This window comes from Pituophis catenifer, unplaced genomic scaffold (genome assembly GCF_029215685.1).
Source record: "Pituophis catenifer annectens isolate HBS135680 unplaced genomic scaffold, rPitCat1.0.hap2 SCAF_1, whole genome shotgun sequence".
NCBI lineage: Eukaryota > Metazoa > Chordata > Lepidosauria > Squamata > Colubridae > Pituophis > Pituophis catenifer.
Window position 1 is genome coordinate 153,034,329 of NW_027256881.1, and position 16,752 is coordinate 153,051,080.

The window sequence follows — 16,752 nt, forward strand, 5'->3', positions numbered from 1 at the left end:
AAATGTCAAGAAGGCACACTTTTTTCAGCATAGTTCATTTAATGAAAGTAATTAGAAGTTTTAAGCACTGCCAAGTGACTATGTCAAAAATGGCATGAAATGTCATAATATGGTACAAGTCGAGGGACAGAAATGTGATGTGATGGTAAAATGAAGCCAGCCATCTGGAAGAAATTATTTACCCCTGCAAATGACTGATGGAAATGCATGTCCATTCTCTGTCTCAAGATAATTATGACATGCAATCCCATCTTGCATATGACACTTCACAATAAACCAGGGCGTAGATAAAAATCTGCCAGTTACTGAGATCTACACTAGTAGATCCAGTTTTGTGTATTACTTTCACAGTCCAACCTGTGATTTGGAATTAAAAATAGCAATAACACTTCAGGACTGAAGTAAACTACAGTTCAATTTACAATATAGCTCAAATATCTGGGGATGACACTGCGGAACTGTTGCAAATCACCCTATTTTTGATGTAGGATCTATCACAAGCCATTCTCCCCGCCCCCCAACACACACACAAACAGTCCCTACTAACCTGAAATACAGAACAATGTTCATCTCTTACTGTCTTCTTTGACTTATTTTACTTGCAGGAAAAAGAGATTAAGGAAAGGAGAGAAACCGAGTAAAGGAGAAGGGAGATATAGTTGTGTAATCTTTCTCTTTTACCCATTTGCATTCTTTTTTCCTTGTCTGCCACTGATGCCTGTAGTCTCCTTGCAGTTTACAATATAGAGATGACTGATTTGCCAGAATGATTTGCAGAAATACATTTTACTATTTATAAGCACAATTACCAATCTAAACAGTAAGTGCCATATAATTTTATTTTCAGTAATACTATTGTTAATAAGGAGCTGCAGTAACTTTTTGTTTTACCTCTGTATGCATTCCTCACAGAACGTTGTTCTTCATTGCTAATTCATATCAATCAAGGCATTTTACTAATGGATTCTAAATATTCACAATCTATACTGGTGGTGAAATCCAATTTTTTTACTACCGGTTCTCTGGGCGTGGCTTGGTGGGCGTGGCAGGGGAAGGATACTGCAAAATCTCCATTCCCACCCCACTCTAGGAGAAGGATACTGCAAAATCTCCATTCCCACCCCACTCTGGGGCCAGCCAGAGGTGGTATTTGCTGGTTCGCCAAACTACTCAAAATTTCCGCTACCGGTTCTCCAGAACCTGTCAGAACCTGATGGATTTCACCCCTGATCTATACATATAAAAATGTTTATGCCCTTGAGCATTTCAGAAATGTTTTAAAAAAATTTTTTGAGAATCCTCATGTTCAATTATTTACTTATACATTTTACTGTGTTGGTATTCTTTGTCTAGATTAGCCATTGGTAAAGTATAGACTTTGTTGAGTCTTCAAAGCTGTTAAGTCACAGATTAATCCTGAATGTGGAACGATAACAAAAGCTGTCTCATTATACTCACCCTCAGTTATTTATTTAAGTAGCCTATGCACTGTCTGGAGGACTTGTTGAACAACGAAGTTTCATCTCTCAAACATTATAAACTCATAAATTATAAGGATACTGATTACGTACTAATCCTATTAAATAAGTAGAATAAAATTGGCTATACATCTGTTTTACACAATATATTCTAGAATAACATTTGTATGTAATGTATATTTTTGTCCTCTTATCAGTATTTTTATTGAGATCAGTTGCATTGGCTTGTATGTTCTGTGTCAAGTGAAACTTACCTGTCTTATGTAGTAATTAATGTTTGTTTTATAATTGTAGAAAAGGATGCTTAGAAGCATTCAAATTAATGTCTAGTTACTTAATCTGTCCTTTGTGGCAATGAATCAAAGTAGCTGTTGGCACCCAGGAGGGAACTAACAGCCATTTTTGAAAAGGCAAGCCTCTTAACAACAACAAATCAATCTGTAAACCAGGCTACCCTTAGTGTCCAGACACAAAAGATATTTGAAACATATTTTTGAAGATATTTTCCAAAGCAAATTAATTTATTTTTAAGTCACTGATGGTGAAGATTCTTTTAGCTGTAGAAGGGATGGAGGTAGATAAAATAAGATGTGACTAGTCTTGCTGAATCAAAACGCATCTTTGGCTATCCTTCTGTTTCTCAGAGGCCAATCTCATGCAAACAAGAGATGGAGACATACCGTCTTTTCCTCACCGTCCCCTGCAAGTGGAATTTGGAAGCATGTTGCCATAGTCCTTCATATATGTGGATGTATTTAACCCCTTTTTAAAGGCAGCCACGTTAATAGCTGTGACCAGAACTTGTACTGCGTTCCAAAATTTGTCTGCTATCTGAAGTATTTCTTCTCTTTGGGGTGTTCTAAATTTCCCTGTAATCAGTTTTATTTACTGGCCCTTGGCCTTAATGCTTTGAGAGGAAGAAAAAGTGTGTTTTTGTCCAGTTCCTCTATGTCATGTATAGTTTTATACATTTCAACATTTCCTCTCTAAGATGGATGTCTCCAGAGGGTATATGTCAAAAATATCAAGATGGCAACTGTGACCAGGTCATTTTTATATGCGTTCTAACATACATAAGCAACACTAAGATCACAGTCACCATTATGACTTTTGACATTCCCTTCCCCACTCTCAAAGTCTTTGACTCAAGTCTCTTTTATTCCCAAACTGGACTCCCAAGGTTTTAACCTTTTCTCTTTGCTGTCCTCTGGTGCACTTTTTAGTTTTTTAAAAAGATTTTTCAAATGTGGCATCCAGAAGTATATAAATATAGATGTATCATAGATTTGTGTGACAATATTAAAATGCAATTTTATTTTCAATCACTTTCTTTATGAACCCTAGCATAGAATTTGCCTCTTTCTCAGTGGATACACACCCAGCTGATATCTTCATTATGCTATTCATTTTGATTTGAGTATATATATTTCCTCGTTAAAGATAGCTCAGACTTCATCAGTATGTATGCAATGTTAGGGGTATTTTGATTACCCCAATGTGCATCTCTTTAGACTTATTTCAATTCAATTGCATTTGCCATTTGGCTGATTACTCAGTTTAAAGTGTGGTGTACTGTACATATTATCACACTTAATAAGTGATAATAATTATCACTTTTTATCTCTAATATTGTGAATCATTCAGTATCATACATAAGGTTAGCCAGCTTGCTAATTACCTCTAAGTAAAGGTGTACTGTATATATTTACATAACAAATTCAGGCCTGCTATCTCAGACAGGTGGCAGCACTCAATGACTTTGAATGAGCTTGAAAGTGTCAGAAATATTTAGAACTAGAATTGGAAAACACCATGGATAATCGAAGTTGTAGGCTAGACTGGGAAACTTTTTTTTAAAATTCCAGAAGATAATGGCATATCAATCCTGCCTCAATGCTAAGAAAACTCCATAATGTCCATGAAATCACCTGGAATCCTGCTCAATTCAAAACAGACTTCCCCACTGTCTTTACTACAAATTGGCAAAACATTATTTTCATTAGCCTAACTAGTTACCTCACAATTAAATTAATATTTTCTTCAAATAATAGTTATTTAAATTTTGGATTATTGTACTTTATTCAATTGTCCTTGGAGAACATTTCAGCTATCAACAGTTTCTGCAGAATGCCAGTTAATAAAAGAAGTGAATCATTAGCACTAATGCACTATCAATAGCCAGGCTCAATTCACCTCACTGGTTCTATATATTTATTAATATATATATATTATTAACCTGCTACTGATTTTAAAATTTCAAAACTGCCCTTTAATATTAAAGAGTTTTTAAAAAATAAAAGTACAAACTAAAAATATAAAGAGAAAAAAGGGGGCAGAAGGAAATCTATCTTATATTTTATACTTATCAAAAGTCACTGGTTTACCAATTAAGTCACTATTGTAACATGAACAATACAAATTACTATTATAAGATATCACAGAATCTTTGCCTATTAACACTTATTGCTACATCCTTTGATTAGTAAAGTGTACTTTATTGACTTTCCCCAAACAGATAAATCACTTTTCTGACAACATTCCTTGACATATTGAATAATATCATTTTCCCACTTTCTTAATATAATTCTTTTCGCTGCCCCATGCTCAATACAATCACAATTACAATTCCTGATAATCAAATTTCAAAACTCTAGTATATCATTGAATATTACATAACACTTTTAAAATTTATAGATTGTAGAAAGTTAGTACCCATCCCTCTCCTAGAAGAATGAAATATTTTGAGGAAATATTAAAAAGGCAGAATATAATATTTCCCTAAAGAAGAAATAGATAAACACGTTTTTCTTAAAAGATAGAAAGCAGACTCAATCTCCCTTCCCCCCAGCAGAAGTTTGTGCCCATTGAGAAAGATTGGGCCAGCCTATCTACAAAACAAAAGACCTTCAGCTCCAGAATGATGGGATTATCTTTCAGGGCAAAGCCATTCAGCCACAATAGGAATTGCCCAACAAGCCCCTTCATTGCATCAGCCAAACTTCAACCAAGTTTACCTCAGACAAACTCCTAGGATTTATACATAGCCCCATGGGAGTCTGGCAACAGCCAATAGAATATATATTCTTGCACAGGAACAGGAAGCTCAAGTTCAGACCCCTTGAGAAGGTATAAAAACTCTCAACTCCATGTGTTCAGCTGCACCAGAACCTGCAGTGAAATCCCCCCCCCCCCGTTCTATCTGGCTCGCTGAACTGGTAGCGGCAGCGGCGGGAGGCTCTGCCCACCTGCCAGGATGTCATTATATCCTGGTTTTTTGCCATCTGCGCATGCGCAGAAGAGGCATGCACAGAAGAACCACTCCCGCGCACTCCCGTTCCCGAACTGGTAGCAAAGGTAAGTGGATTTTACTGATGACCAGAACCACTTCTGTGCTTCTGTTCATCAATAAATGGACCCTCTTTCCAATCAGCCTCCATTTTGTCTCTAGTGCCTTTCTCCCGGCTCGGAACTGAACCAGATGGATATTTCTCCCAACAAGATTTTCCCATAAAACTACTGCTAAACTTTAATACACAATCCTAAAAAATACTACATGTCCATATGCCCTTATCATATCCATCAGTATACTGTCATTTTTACACCTCCAGCACAGAAAAACATAAATATCCTTTCAAATACATTCTTTGGGGAATCCAGTACAATTTAAATACAATTTTTGATGAATAAATTTTAATCTCCAATCTGTTGTTACCATTTTAATATTTTTAACAGTGCCGATCTTACAATTTTGGGAGGGAACAACATAAAGATGCACAAATAAAATAGTAAATCAGCAAAAGAACAAAAATATGGAGGAGGCCCCTGCACCAATCTGCTAGAATTGAAAGCTCATTGAAAAAGGGTTTCCCAGTCATTCTAAATCAAAACGAGGGTGCCTTTTGAGCCTCTAGAAATAAGATGCCTTTATTTTTTTGTTTATTTATTTATATTTAAGAACTTGCCCTCTTAAATTCTTATGCAATGAAACAGGTGCACCTGAAAGGATAGTTCGTTATTTTTTATTTGAGTACAAGTTGTCTCAATTTATGACCACAATTGAACCCAAAATTTGTTGCTGAGACAGTTGTTAAGTGAATTTTGCCCCATTTTACATCTTTTCTTGCCACAGTTGTTAAGTGAATCACTGCAGTTGATAAATTAGTAACCAGGTTGTTAAATGAATCTGGCTTCCCTGTTGACTTTGCTTGTCAGAAGGTCGCAAAAGATGATCATATGACCCAGGGATATTGCAACTGTCAAATATGTGTCAGTTACTAAGCATCTGAATTTTGATCACATGATCATGGGGAATGCTAAAAGTCAGTAAATGTGAAAAACAGTCATTTTTTTTTCAGTGCCATTGTTACTTCAAACGATCACTCAAATGGTCACTATCTTTTATTTTATGTACACTGAGAGCATATGCACCAAGACAAATTCCTTGTGTGTCCAATCACACTTGGCCAATAAAAATAATAAAAAAATCTAAAAGAACTGTTGCAAGTCGAGGACTACCTGTATTAATGTTATTGTTCCTATTATTTGAAAGAGATCCATTTGGGGAGTTTTCTATTGCAAATGCCAAAATAGTGTTATTGGGTATAGTATGCATGTATTAGTGTATTAATATGGTATATGTATTAATATCAATACAGGGGGATAGCAGCATTTACATTTACTAAACAGCATTTACTAATAGCCTCAGGCAGCCACATATAATACACCCAATTCTTCTTATCGAAGTTCCCATTATCGAATTAAAAGACAATCCAAGCTTCTTAGAATACGAGCATCCAATGAAACATGCGCCCTTGTGCAGCCTAAGATCGACGATTGGGAGTGCGACAAGTATTACTATGGAGTCAATTTTGATTGTCACGGGAAGAGAGTGTAACCTCTTCTATTTTATAGCTCTATGTTCTTTCAACTCAGTTAATACCACATCCGGCTTAAATTTGAACAAGTTTTCCAGAATACGGCGGGTTATCACAGAGATGATATAGCCTAGAGGGCCCAGAATGACGCCTCCCCCGGCCTCTTTTAACCGGAAGTTAAAGATATCAATATATTAGCCCCAGCTCGATAGATTTCTTCATGGTTATAAATTGTGGAACACCGGAAGTGGTTGAACGAGTAGCCTTTTCTAAACGGGCTTAATCGGAAACGGAAGGAGCAGGAGGAGGTATTGGCACGCGGAGAAAAGGGGGAGAACGACAAAGTTGTTTGGTTCGGCAGTTATTCCGGTTTTGTTTTTTTTTTAGGGGAGAAACGGCTCTCCTGTCCTCCCTCTCTATCGTCCCGGGCTTCTTAAGGTGAGGGCGACGCAATCGCGGGCTCCTTGAGCTCCTTGTGTGATAGAGCGTGAATCACGCGCTGGTGAGGAAGAGGAGGGACCCTCGTGTCCTCCTTACAGGCGGGGATCTCGGTGGGGCAGTCACACCCCAGTGTAATGCCGAGAGGAAAATTTGGAAGGAATTAAGAAATTATTGGTAACGACAATACAGTATAGCTGAGTAAAGCACTTTACGTGGCGCTCCTGTTACTAAGGTGCTTTGCTGAAAGCCACTTAATGAAATTAGCTTCTTTTAATGGCTTTGGAAATTTGCAATGAAGCAGTCAAACGAAGTTTTTTATTTTGTTGTTCGAATATAACTGCTAATGCTTTTTATCCAGTGCTTTTGCTGATCAGATGTTTTAGATTCTATGTCACATTTTTTTTTCCTGAATAGTTTTTATCCCAGAGCTATAATTGCAGTTAATGAACTAAAGGGCCACCATTAGTGAGCCGTTGGACAGCATTACTTGGTCTGTTGTGTGGATGTTTGGGTAGTTTAGAGGTGGGGAATTTGTGGGGGGTGGTGTTTGGGGATTGTTATGTGTGTTGGACCTGGTCTTTGGGTGTTAAGTGAATTTCGTTGTATGGGTATACTGTGTATACATGTACAATGACAATAAAATTATAATTATTTTTATTCATTAAATATGAAACTCAGTCAACTGAATATTCAAAAATGCATCACAAATACCATTGACTGGTGCTAATGGTTGATACGAGTTGCTGCCAGTGTCCTAGGTATCAACCAAGTACCTTCTTAAGATGCATGATGTTCCAAGTAGCGCAGTTTTTTGCAGTTCCACTGGTGTTATTGCAGTGTTGTTATATCATTATCATCATTATTATTATTAGTTAATCTTTAGTGAGATTCACAGCCTTTGAGGCTGGTTAATAGCTCAGCAGCTCGAGTCCTAACCAAGGACCTAGGAACTGTTAAGGTGTCGTCGGAGGATGTAAGCTGTTCCAAGTAAGGTGGTTTTTTGTAGAGTCAAAATGTTCAAGTCCGGCAAATTTAGAATTTCTAAATAGCAGGGTAGCCCTTTGGGTATTGCTCCAAGGGCTCCTATTACTACTACTACTACTACTACTACTACTACTACTACTACTACTATTATTATTATTATTATTATTATTATTATTATTATTATTATTATTATGGAACAGAATACCTTGAGCCTTGATAGTACAAGGGTTTAGTGCACCCTGTTATTAACACAGCTGCCTGCAATTTCTGCTGGTTCGAATCTCTCCAAGGCTCAAGGTTGACTCAGCCTTCCATCCTTTCTAAGGTAGGTGAAATGAGGACCCAGTTTGTGGGGGCAATAAGCTGACTTTGTATAAAATATACAAAAGAATGAAGGCTATTGCTTAACGCATTGTAAGCCGCCCTGAGTCTCCGGAGAAGGGCGGCATATAAATCAAATTAAAAAAAAAAATAAAAATACAATTGGGTTGTGACGAACAATTTCTTTTGTTATTTTCTGAAATTTCAATATATATATTTTTCTATATATATATCCTTATGGTGATGGATCTCCCCTTCCCATCGCCAAAAGTATATAACTATAATAATCAGTGTTTGCCTTTTGATTGAAGAGTCATTGTGGATTAGTGGACATAGTCTTAATGTATGGTGCTTTTAGTTTTTTGGAGAAACTAGGATATATGAATGTGCTATATCTTATTTTTCAGGTCAGCCTATTGGAAGATGGATATTCGACCCAACCATACTCTTTATATCAATAATGTGAATGATAAAATTAAAAAAGAAGGTATGAAATTAATTATTCCTAATTGTATCCTAATGAATTAGAACATATGCAATTCTCATTCCTTTCTTTATCAGCCACGAATTGGTTTTTAGCAGATTGTAATTTGGAAGGAAATTAATTTCTGAAAGGAAATTTTTGAAAGGAAATTAATTTCTCCAAGTCACAAATCTACAGTTACTTTAACTTGGAACACAATGTCCTTACAGTAGGTTGTGCTCCTTTTCTCTGATAATGTATTTGAAGAAATATGTCATAGATCTAATCCCCCAGTGCCCACCTAGATGTTTATGAGAGAGAGATGAATGCTATAGGATCCTTTTGTCTGTATCACACCAGTTGGTATCCAGAAACCTGCTTCTATTGACTGAAGAAAATGCAGATTAATCAATCTAATAGTATTTGATACATTTATGTTTCCAGAACATGTATAAATAAGGTTGAGAGATTCTGTTAATCTATTCCCTACTTTAAACCATTGTCACCTGTATCTTAGAAGCAAAGATAACCACATTGTGAATTGCTTTTATTGAGTCAGATAAACAGTTTCTGGTCCAGTATTGTACTGATTATTGATAGGAATTCTCCTGGTTTTCAGATATTTTAAGTTCTATGTAAAGATTTCATTTGGAGATAGGAATTTCTGCATTCAAATCATATACTCACTATAATAATAGTTAATATGGTAATCTATTAATTATAAAGTACTGAATGTTCTTTTAAGTAGATAGCTACAAATAATGCAACTTCCTTTCCTTTTTTTCCTAACAGAACTCAAAAGATCTTTATATGCACTATTTTCCCAATTTGGTCATGTGGTGGATATTGTGGCTTTAAAAACAATGAAGATGAGGGGACAAGCCTTTATTATATTTAAAGAGCTTGGATCAGCCACCAATGCTCTGAGGCAATTACAAGGTTTCCCATTTTATGGCAAACCAATGGTAAGTTGTTAAATTTTTATCACGAAACATAACAGTATAGTCATGTAGACAGTCTCTTACAAAGTTCAGATTTTTCATTACATTCTTAAACTGTAACTTTATGAATTAACTCACAATATGATAAGAAGGCCCTTTATATATATATCCTGCCATAACTACTATAGATGGAAATAGATATTTTAATTTTCATTTCAGTGGTTAATACCAATGTTCAGAGAAGAATATTACTAAACTCCTACATATCCACTTATTTGGAGTAATGAAACCAAATTCTAAGCCGAACACGTAAAAGTGGTTGCATATCAATTCATTTTCTTAAATAACATTTTGAATATAAATTATTTTAACTATGATGCATATTTTGTATAATCAGTAGAATTTTAAAATAATTTATAATTCTAATATCTTAGAATCCATATAGAAAGAAAACTTCCATTTTGCACTGATTACAAACAAGTGGAACTGCATTTATGGTCTGATTATAGGAAGGGTATCCATTCATGAATACCAGTTTCAATATAAATGTATAAGTAGAGCCATTTATGTCATTTATTTGGTAAAATTACATAAATATCACTTGAAATTTAGTTTGTTGTATTGAGGTCCACAAAATTAAGATTTCACTTTATGTAAAAAATGAATTTGAACAGTTCATTTCGAAGATCCAAACATCACTTGAACATATGAAAGAATTAAGTGAATTTGATGAACATTTATTCACGAATTGTCATTCTCTATTTGAAAACTGTATTTTTTGTTAACATTTTTATTGGCTGGAGACACTGCCTAATGTAAATAACATTGTGACTTCTGAGAGAAATGGAATTTGGGTGAAAGGAGGTTTTTGGGAAACAGCCAATTATCTCCTCTTACTGACATTCCCCAATTTTTTAAAAAAAGCTTTCTTCTAGACTATGCACTCTATTTTGTTATTGTTATTGTTATTCACAGGAAAAACATTCTAAAATCCATTTGAGCAATATATTTGCCATGTGGAAGTTGTTGAAAACATTCCGACGTTATTTTGTTATGCCAGCTTTAGGAATATTCATATGTATTCTACCTCTTTTACATTGGCACCCTGGACAGTCTGACAATAAATAGATGTTCATCCTTTTTTCAGACTGTAAATCATTTATAACTCAGACCATAGTAAAATACTGTGCAGCAGCTGTGAAAAGCAGGCATCAATTACCGAAAGGTCATCCACAGTTATAAGCATACTTTTTGTATCAACTATCTCAATTGCCTATATAAGTCTGCTTATTTTCAGTTGTACCTTTTATCTCTGACATTTGGCTGTAATTAACGATTCATTTTACTCATTCACTGTTGGAATAATGTTGCAATTTTTGAAAGTAAATTGCCCAAAATACTTCAGTGCACGCAGCCCAGGTGCAAGGGATTCTATTCATCTCTAGATCTCGGTATAGAATATGCTTTAAACTTTTCAGAGAGTTAAAGAGCAAGATATTTTGTGCACTTGAATTCATATTGATTTCTCTTAGATTATTCTTGATCTTACCGCTAAATATTGTTTTTGTGAAATTTTGTTTTGTGAAAATAGCGTATTCAGTATGCAAAAACAGATTCTGAAGTAATTTCTAAAATGCGTGGTACATTTGCTGATAAAGAGAAAAGAAAAGAGAAAAAGAAGACCAAATCCTTGGAACAGGCTGCAAATGCTGCCAAAAAGCCAAATCAGGTAAGAAACATTTTTAGCATATCTCTCATTAGACTTAAGCAATACAAATAAGTCATGAAGCTCTATATGTTCATTAGAACGTTCTTGACATTTTGCTCTGTAAATTGAATGAAAGGCATATGTTTCCCTCGGAGTGCTTCCAGATGAATAATAGAAGAGGCTATTTAAGTCGTTGAGGCTTATCCCTTGTTCACTGTCTAGATCTATATACATGTAGTCCTTGGGTTGTGACAGCAATTGGGATCAAAATTCCTTTCACTAAGCAATGTAGTAGTAAAGTAAAAGATCACATGAACACATTGTTTAGTAATGGCAATCTTGGCAGTCCCAGTTGTGAGGACCTCATACCACTGCAATGTAGGAAGAGGCAGGAGTTCCAGGCAAGCAAGCCAGAGGTAGGATGGAGGGCAAATGCTGCAGGTGAGTGCTAGGGATTGTGAGCAGGTGGGTGCCACTCCTGGGAATCGAAAGGGCCAAGGCTGTGATTCCTCTGTGCTGCATGCCACTACCAACTGAGGCAATCCTCTCAGCAGCAATAAAGTGAAGAAGATTTCAAGGCCTTTCCTGTGTATGGCCAAATACCTGGTGGTGATTCCTGACAGCTACTTGGCTGAGGGCTTTTATGTGCCAGAGGGGGAGGCAGGGCCACCTGCCCAGCATGGCCAGCAGAGCACCTGTTTAGTAGGGTTTCAGGTAAACAGAGCTGAAGGAAGGCAGTTGAAGAAGACACCAAGATCAGTTGGAGACAGCAAAAGAGAAGATCTCCAAGTGCCTGAATGTTGATCACATGACTGTGGGGATACTGCCACAGCCAAGGACCAGCCTTCAAGGACTAGTCATAAATCCATTTTATAGTGCTGTTGTAACTTTGAACTGTTGCTAAACAAATGGACGTAACCCAAATACTACTTATCAAAACATCCCCCATAGGTAACTTGTCTAGTCTCCTTTAAAATGCATCCTATCCTAATGCTATTAAAAATACTATTCAATTACTTTTTAAAAATTTTATAGAAAAGGCAGAAGAAACAGTAGGAAAATACAAAAAGTTTCCAAGCAGACAATTACTCTGTCTTCTTATAGCTGAGTAAAAATCTGAAAATTTAGAAACACTGCATGATAAAACTCTTGTATGAAACAGTACAATTTCTTAGATTCCTGTTCCCATAAACGTACAATGTGCTTTGTAAAATTGCTATGGCAAAAAAGATCCTTAGATATAGCTTCTAGGTGTCTTAAAACTCTAGGATTTTTGTCAATTCTTAAATTACGTTTTCTCCTTAAATCACTGCATCCTAACTATTCTGGGCCTCTTAAATTTCTTTTTTGAAATGAGCCAGTTGTTCTGTATTTGTGTCTATAAAGTTTATTCTTGTAATATAATTGTGTGATTAAAAAGAATAAAGATTTCTAAACACTATTTTTATTTTGTAATAGGGAGCAAATCAAAATTCAGCAAATGCTCAAGCAAATGCTTCACAGAATCAACAGGTAAATCTTACTGCCTTAGTGCAACTAAACATCCCATCATTGTATTTGACTTTTTAGAATAACGTTGTGTAAACAAGCAGATGTATTTCTTGTGAATAAATTTATAACCAGTTGTTTGCTTCAGACTTTAATATTGCAGTAAGGACAGGAAAAATCAGATTCTTTATATTCTGATTTATTGTTTTAAGAATTTTTTTTTATAATGAAAGCTAATCTGCTGCAAGATTCAAAAATATTTTTTATCTCCCAAGATTGAATCTAGTCTTTACATAGTCCTGTAGATAATCATAAAAAATAAAACAAATATTGATTTCTATCTTGTGTGGTATTGGAATGGTATCTATTTCCTAGGAAAAGATGATAGTAGGTGAAAGAGAATAATCTTTCATCTATCAGTTCATCTTCTGCTAGATATCTTTTTGGTAACAGATTATGGTCACCACAGAAGGTATTTTCTGCAGTAACCCTGATGACATTCAGAATTCCAAATGTATCCACTGGCTTCCAGATCTAGGCTTTTCACTAAATTCAGTAAAAGAAATTGAGTTAATTCATTGAAACTTTACTGACTCTTTAATAAAAAGGTTATTTTCCAGATTATTCTAGGCTTCCTTACTTAATTTTGAAACTTAGGAAATATCGAAACTGCTTATATTTGTCCCAGTTCTGTCCTTTATTATATCACTTTGTATCTGTTACTACAGGTGCCTGATAATCCACCAAACCATATACTTTTCCTCAACAACCTACCAGAAGAGACAAATGAAATGATGTTATCAATGCTATTTAATCAGTAAGTGCATATGTTTTCTCCTTTTTCCAAAGATGTCAGCTGCAATATTGCATGTAATTACTTCAAAATATAGCTCCCTGAAATCGATTTAGTAAATTACATGGGTTTGGTTGTCAACAATTTTACATAGATTAAAGCTGTGAAAACACAGGACTGAGATCATGTAGTTTTTACTGATCTTTTCTTATTTGTAGTAGTTTCCTAGAGTTGTTCAAGAACGATGTATGAACAGTGCAAAAGAAGCAGGGCTTCCTAGTTTAAGATGAAATGTTTATGAATATTATACTGATTGCACATGATTTTATACGGTTGTATGACTGAACAGTAAATGTGTGTGCTTGTGCATGCTTAAATCCAGACAAATGATATGTTCCTAGTATAGGTATCTTGACTTCAGCCTAGCACAGGTTTGTTTTTTTGGATGTTAGCTTCTGAAATTCTTAGCCAGCATGGTTAAAAATGAACATGCCATGTACCTAAGAGCACCAGAATAGGAAAGGCAACACTACTTCCTTTCAAACTCACTCATAATTATTTAAAGAATGGAAATTCACTGCATGGTGAGTCCTGATCTAAGAATTAGGCATCCCAGCTTTTGCTCAAACTGAATGAATCCATATTTCTGGCCCTAATATTCAACAGTGTGCTAATAGAGGTTGCTGTCATTTTATTACAGATGAGCTTTAATTTATTTGTCCTTTGGGTTCAAAGTGTTGATTCTGTTTGAAAAGGACTTTGACTCAAAATATTGAAACATTTAGATCATTTTGAACGGTCTGCTCAATCCAATTTTTGAATTGGTTTGGAATCTACATATGCCAGAGCAGTTGGGAGTCAGGCAGTATACAAGCTTAATAATACATAATAACTGAGTTGACTTGGCAAGCAATTCAGTTCAGATATTCCATCAAATCACAATTCAAGTGAAATTCTCTCACAGCCATATTAATTTTATCCATTTTCTTCACTTTTTTCAACTGCCTCCTCCCTCTAATTGTTGCTAATTCCATTTCACTGTAATTGAAGATAGCTTTTTATTTTAATGATTATTTAATGACAAATTATAGAATACGGAAGTGTTTGAAGAGTACTGTATGTAGGACAGATTGCAGATTTGCTGAAGGCTGAATACAATTTTTGCATAGTTAACTTAGCAGAACCTTGAGTTTACTATCTGGTGCCTAAGGAGTTACATTAATTATGAACTTCATCGTTACAGACTTTTCTGAACTTGAATTTTTTGTATGTTAATTACACCGTTTTCATTGGGTGGAAAACGGTTTACTGCTTTTCCTCTTTCTTTTCTGGCTTGCCCAGATCAGTAGTGTTCAATTATTCTTTAATAATGAATTTTGATTTTAAGTTATCATTTGTTAAGAGAGTAAGTCTAGCTCCATGACTGGCAATGATAAAGAATAAAAACTTATATAATATTTTTTGTCTAGGTTCCCTGGTTTTAAAGAAGTGCGCCTAGTTCCTGGTAGACATGACATTTCATTTGTGGAATTTGAAAATGAAGGACAGGCTGGAGCTGCTCGGGATGCCCTCCAAGGATTTAAAATTACCCCATCACATGCAATGAAAATTACGTATGCCAAAAAGTGATGGCAGTGAACTCACATTTTTTGAAAGAACTTGTTTGCGTGCTTTTTTTCATGTGCCATGGGTTTTTTTAGGGCAGGGGTGAATAAATTAAAGGATGGTTCCTTAATTTTAAGGAAACTATGTTATATAAAACTTTTGGGATTTCATCTAGTCGGCATGTTCGCATTTCTAAACATGTTCAAGGAATGCTAACATTTCAACTGACCACTGACCACTGATCAATTTATGTTGATGTACATAAATTGGTTTAAGATATTGTGATCTTCAGATCCTTACAAGTTGCTTAATAAGAAATAAAACTGTTTCTTAAGAGTTCATCTTTGATTGATGTTTTATGTGATCAAAATTATTAAATTTAGCTAATTACTGGTCTAGAAATTGGCAATCTTTGAATGTTCTAATCTGAAGTTGTTTACATTTCATCAGTTATGATTAGCATCTCCAAAGATCCAAGTTCCAACATAGAAGTTTATAAGGAATGAGTTTTGCCCTAATAATATTTTCCTGCAAGGGAGGGGGGAGCCATGCCCACCCTAGAATAACTGCTGGGGAAGTGAAGAAAGTGGGTGGCCTCATTTCCTTTTGTACTGATCTCTGCTTCCTACCAACTTCATCTCTATTTATTATGGCCTCTAGAAATATTTCTCCTAAGCAAATGCCACCTTTGATGAGAAAAAGTTTTCCACCCACTCCTGCCTCCAAATTTTCATTAGGAGTTAATAAGGCACAGTGGGATTGTACTTGTTCGTCACATTGACATCTATACATATGGATGGGCGTACGTTTGTAGAATTGGAAAAAAAAACTTGCCTTGTATCTAAACTTGTTCTAAAAAGTTTTGCTTTAGAGACTACTGTAATTGATGGGATGACTCAATGCCAAATATGAAAATATATGTAACCAGCGATGCTTACATTGTCTAATAATAGATAATATCTCAAATCTGATGGTGTAGTTATGTAAATATATTCATAAATGTAGAGATGGGTATGAAAGACCGTTTAATTTGCAAATTTCCAGTTTTCATCTAAAATGTGCACTTGGTAAGGAGCAGTACACTATTGTGCACAATGTTCCTATACTAAAAATATTGTGTGAAGGCTTATCCAGAATCTTTTCACAATTGAAAGCAATATTATGCCAATAATAATGCATGCTGGGAGATCTCTCTTATTTCTGAAACACCAATCCTGTGAGATACTGTTATGCCGAGTTATTGGCCCTAAATCACTCAACCTGATGGAACTGCAGTCTTGGTTTAATATTTTTTACACTATAGAGGGTCTCACTGCAATGTAATTGTAAATTTAGCCTTACTAATGTTCTAATGCCTTATGCCAATATTTTACTTAACATATTACTAGTATTCTGACACTCAGCTTTTTAACTTAGAAGGAATGTAGGTGCACTAGGCAACTGACTTTAGGCCCTAAAAGTGGTACCAATTTTGTGGGATAGCATTACTAGAGTAGCTATCCTGCCTATGTCCTATGTCTAGAAATAGTTCCTAATATCCCTAGAATTATGCTTGAATTTGGCCAATCCCATATATTGCTGAGGTTAAGATGGCTGTATCCCTATGAAGATGATACAATACAGATGATTAGTAACAATTCATGCTATAGATCAAAA

The 16,752-nt window shown here is 35.3% G+C and overlaps 1 protein-coding gene across 1 annotated transcript; it reads left to right on the plus strand.

Moving 5' to 3' along the window:
• The first annotated feature begins 6,603 nt into the window (after window positions 1-6,603).
• Window positions 6,604-16,062, plus strand: SNRPB2 (small nuclear ribonucleoprotein polypeptide B2). The gene is made up of 7 exons (XM_070956492.1): window positions 6,604-6,790; window positions 8,506-8,585; window positions 9,354-9,526; window positions 11,094-11,231; window positions 12,669-12,722; window positions 13,427-13,515; window positions 14,961-16,062. Exons 2-7 carry the CDS (start codon window positions 8,522-8,524, stop codon window positions 15,118-15,120), a joined length of 678 nt encoding a protein of 225 aa, XP_070812593.1. The 5' UTR covers window positions 6,604-6,790; window positions 8,506-8,521; the 3' UTR covers window positions 15,121-16,062.
• Window positions 16,063-16,752: the final 690 nt, after the last annotated feature.

Bases quoted from the DNA above. Each gene is read 5' to 3' on its own strand.
- SNRPB2 (XM_070956492.1), top strand. From the start codon at position 8,522: ATGGATATTCGACCCAACCATACTCTTTATATCAATAATGTGAATGAT. The intron at 12,723-13,426 runs GTAAATCTTACT...CTGTTACTACAG, and splicing joins ATGCTTCACAGAATCAACAG to GTGCCTGATAATCCACCAAA. The intron at 13,516-14,960 runs GTAAGTGCATAT...TTTTTTGTCTAG, and splicing joins TTATCAATGCTATTTAATCA to GTTCCCTGGTTTTAAAGAAG.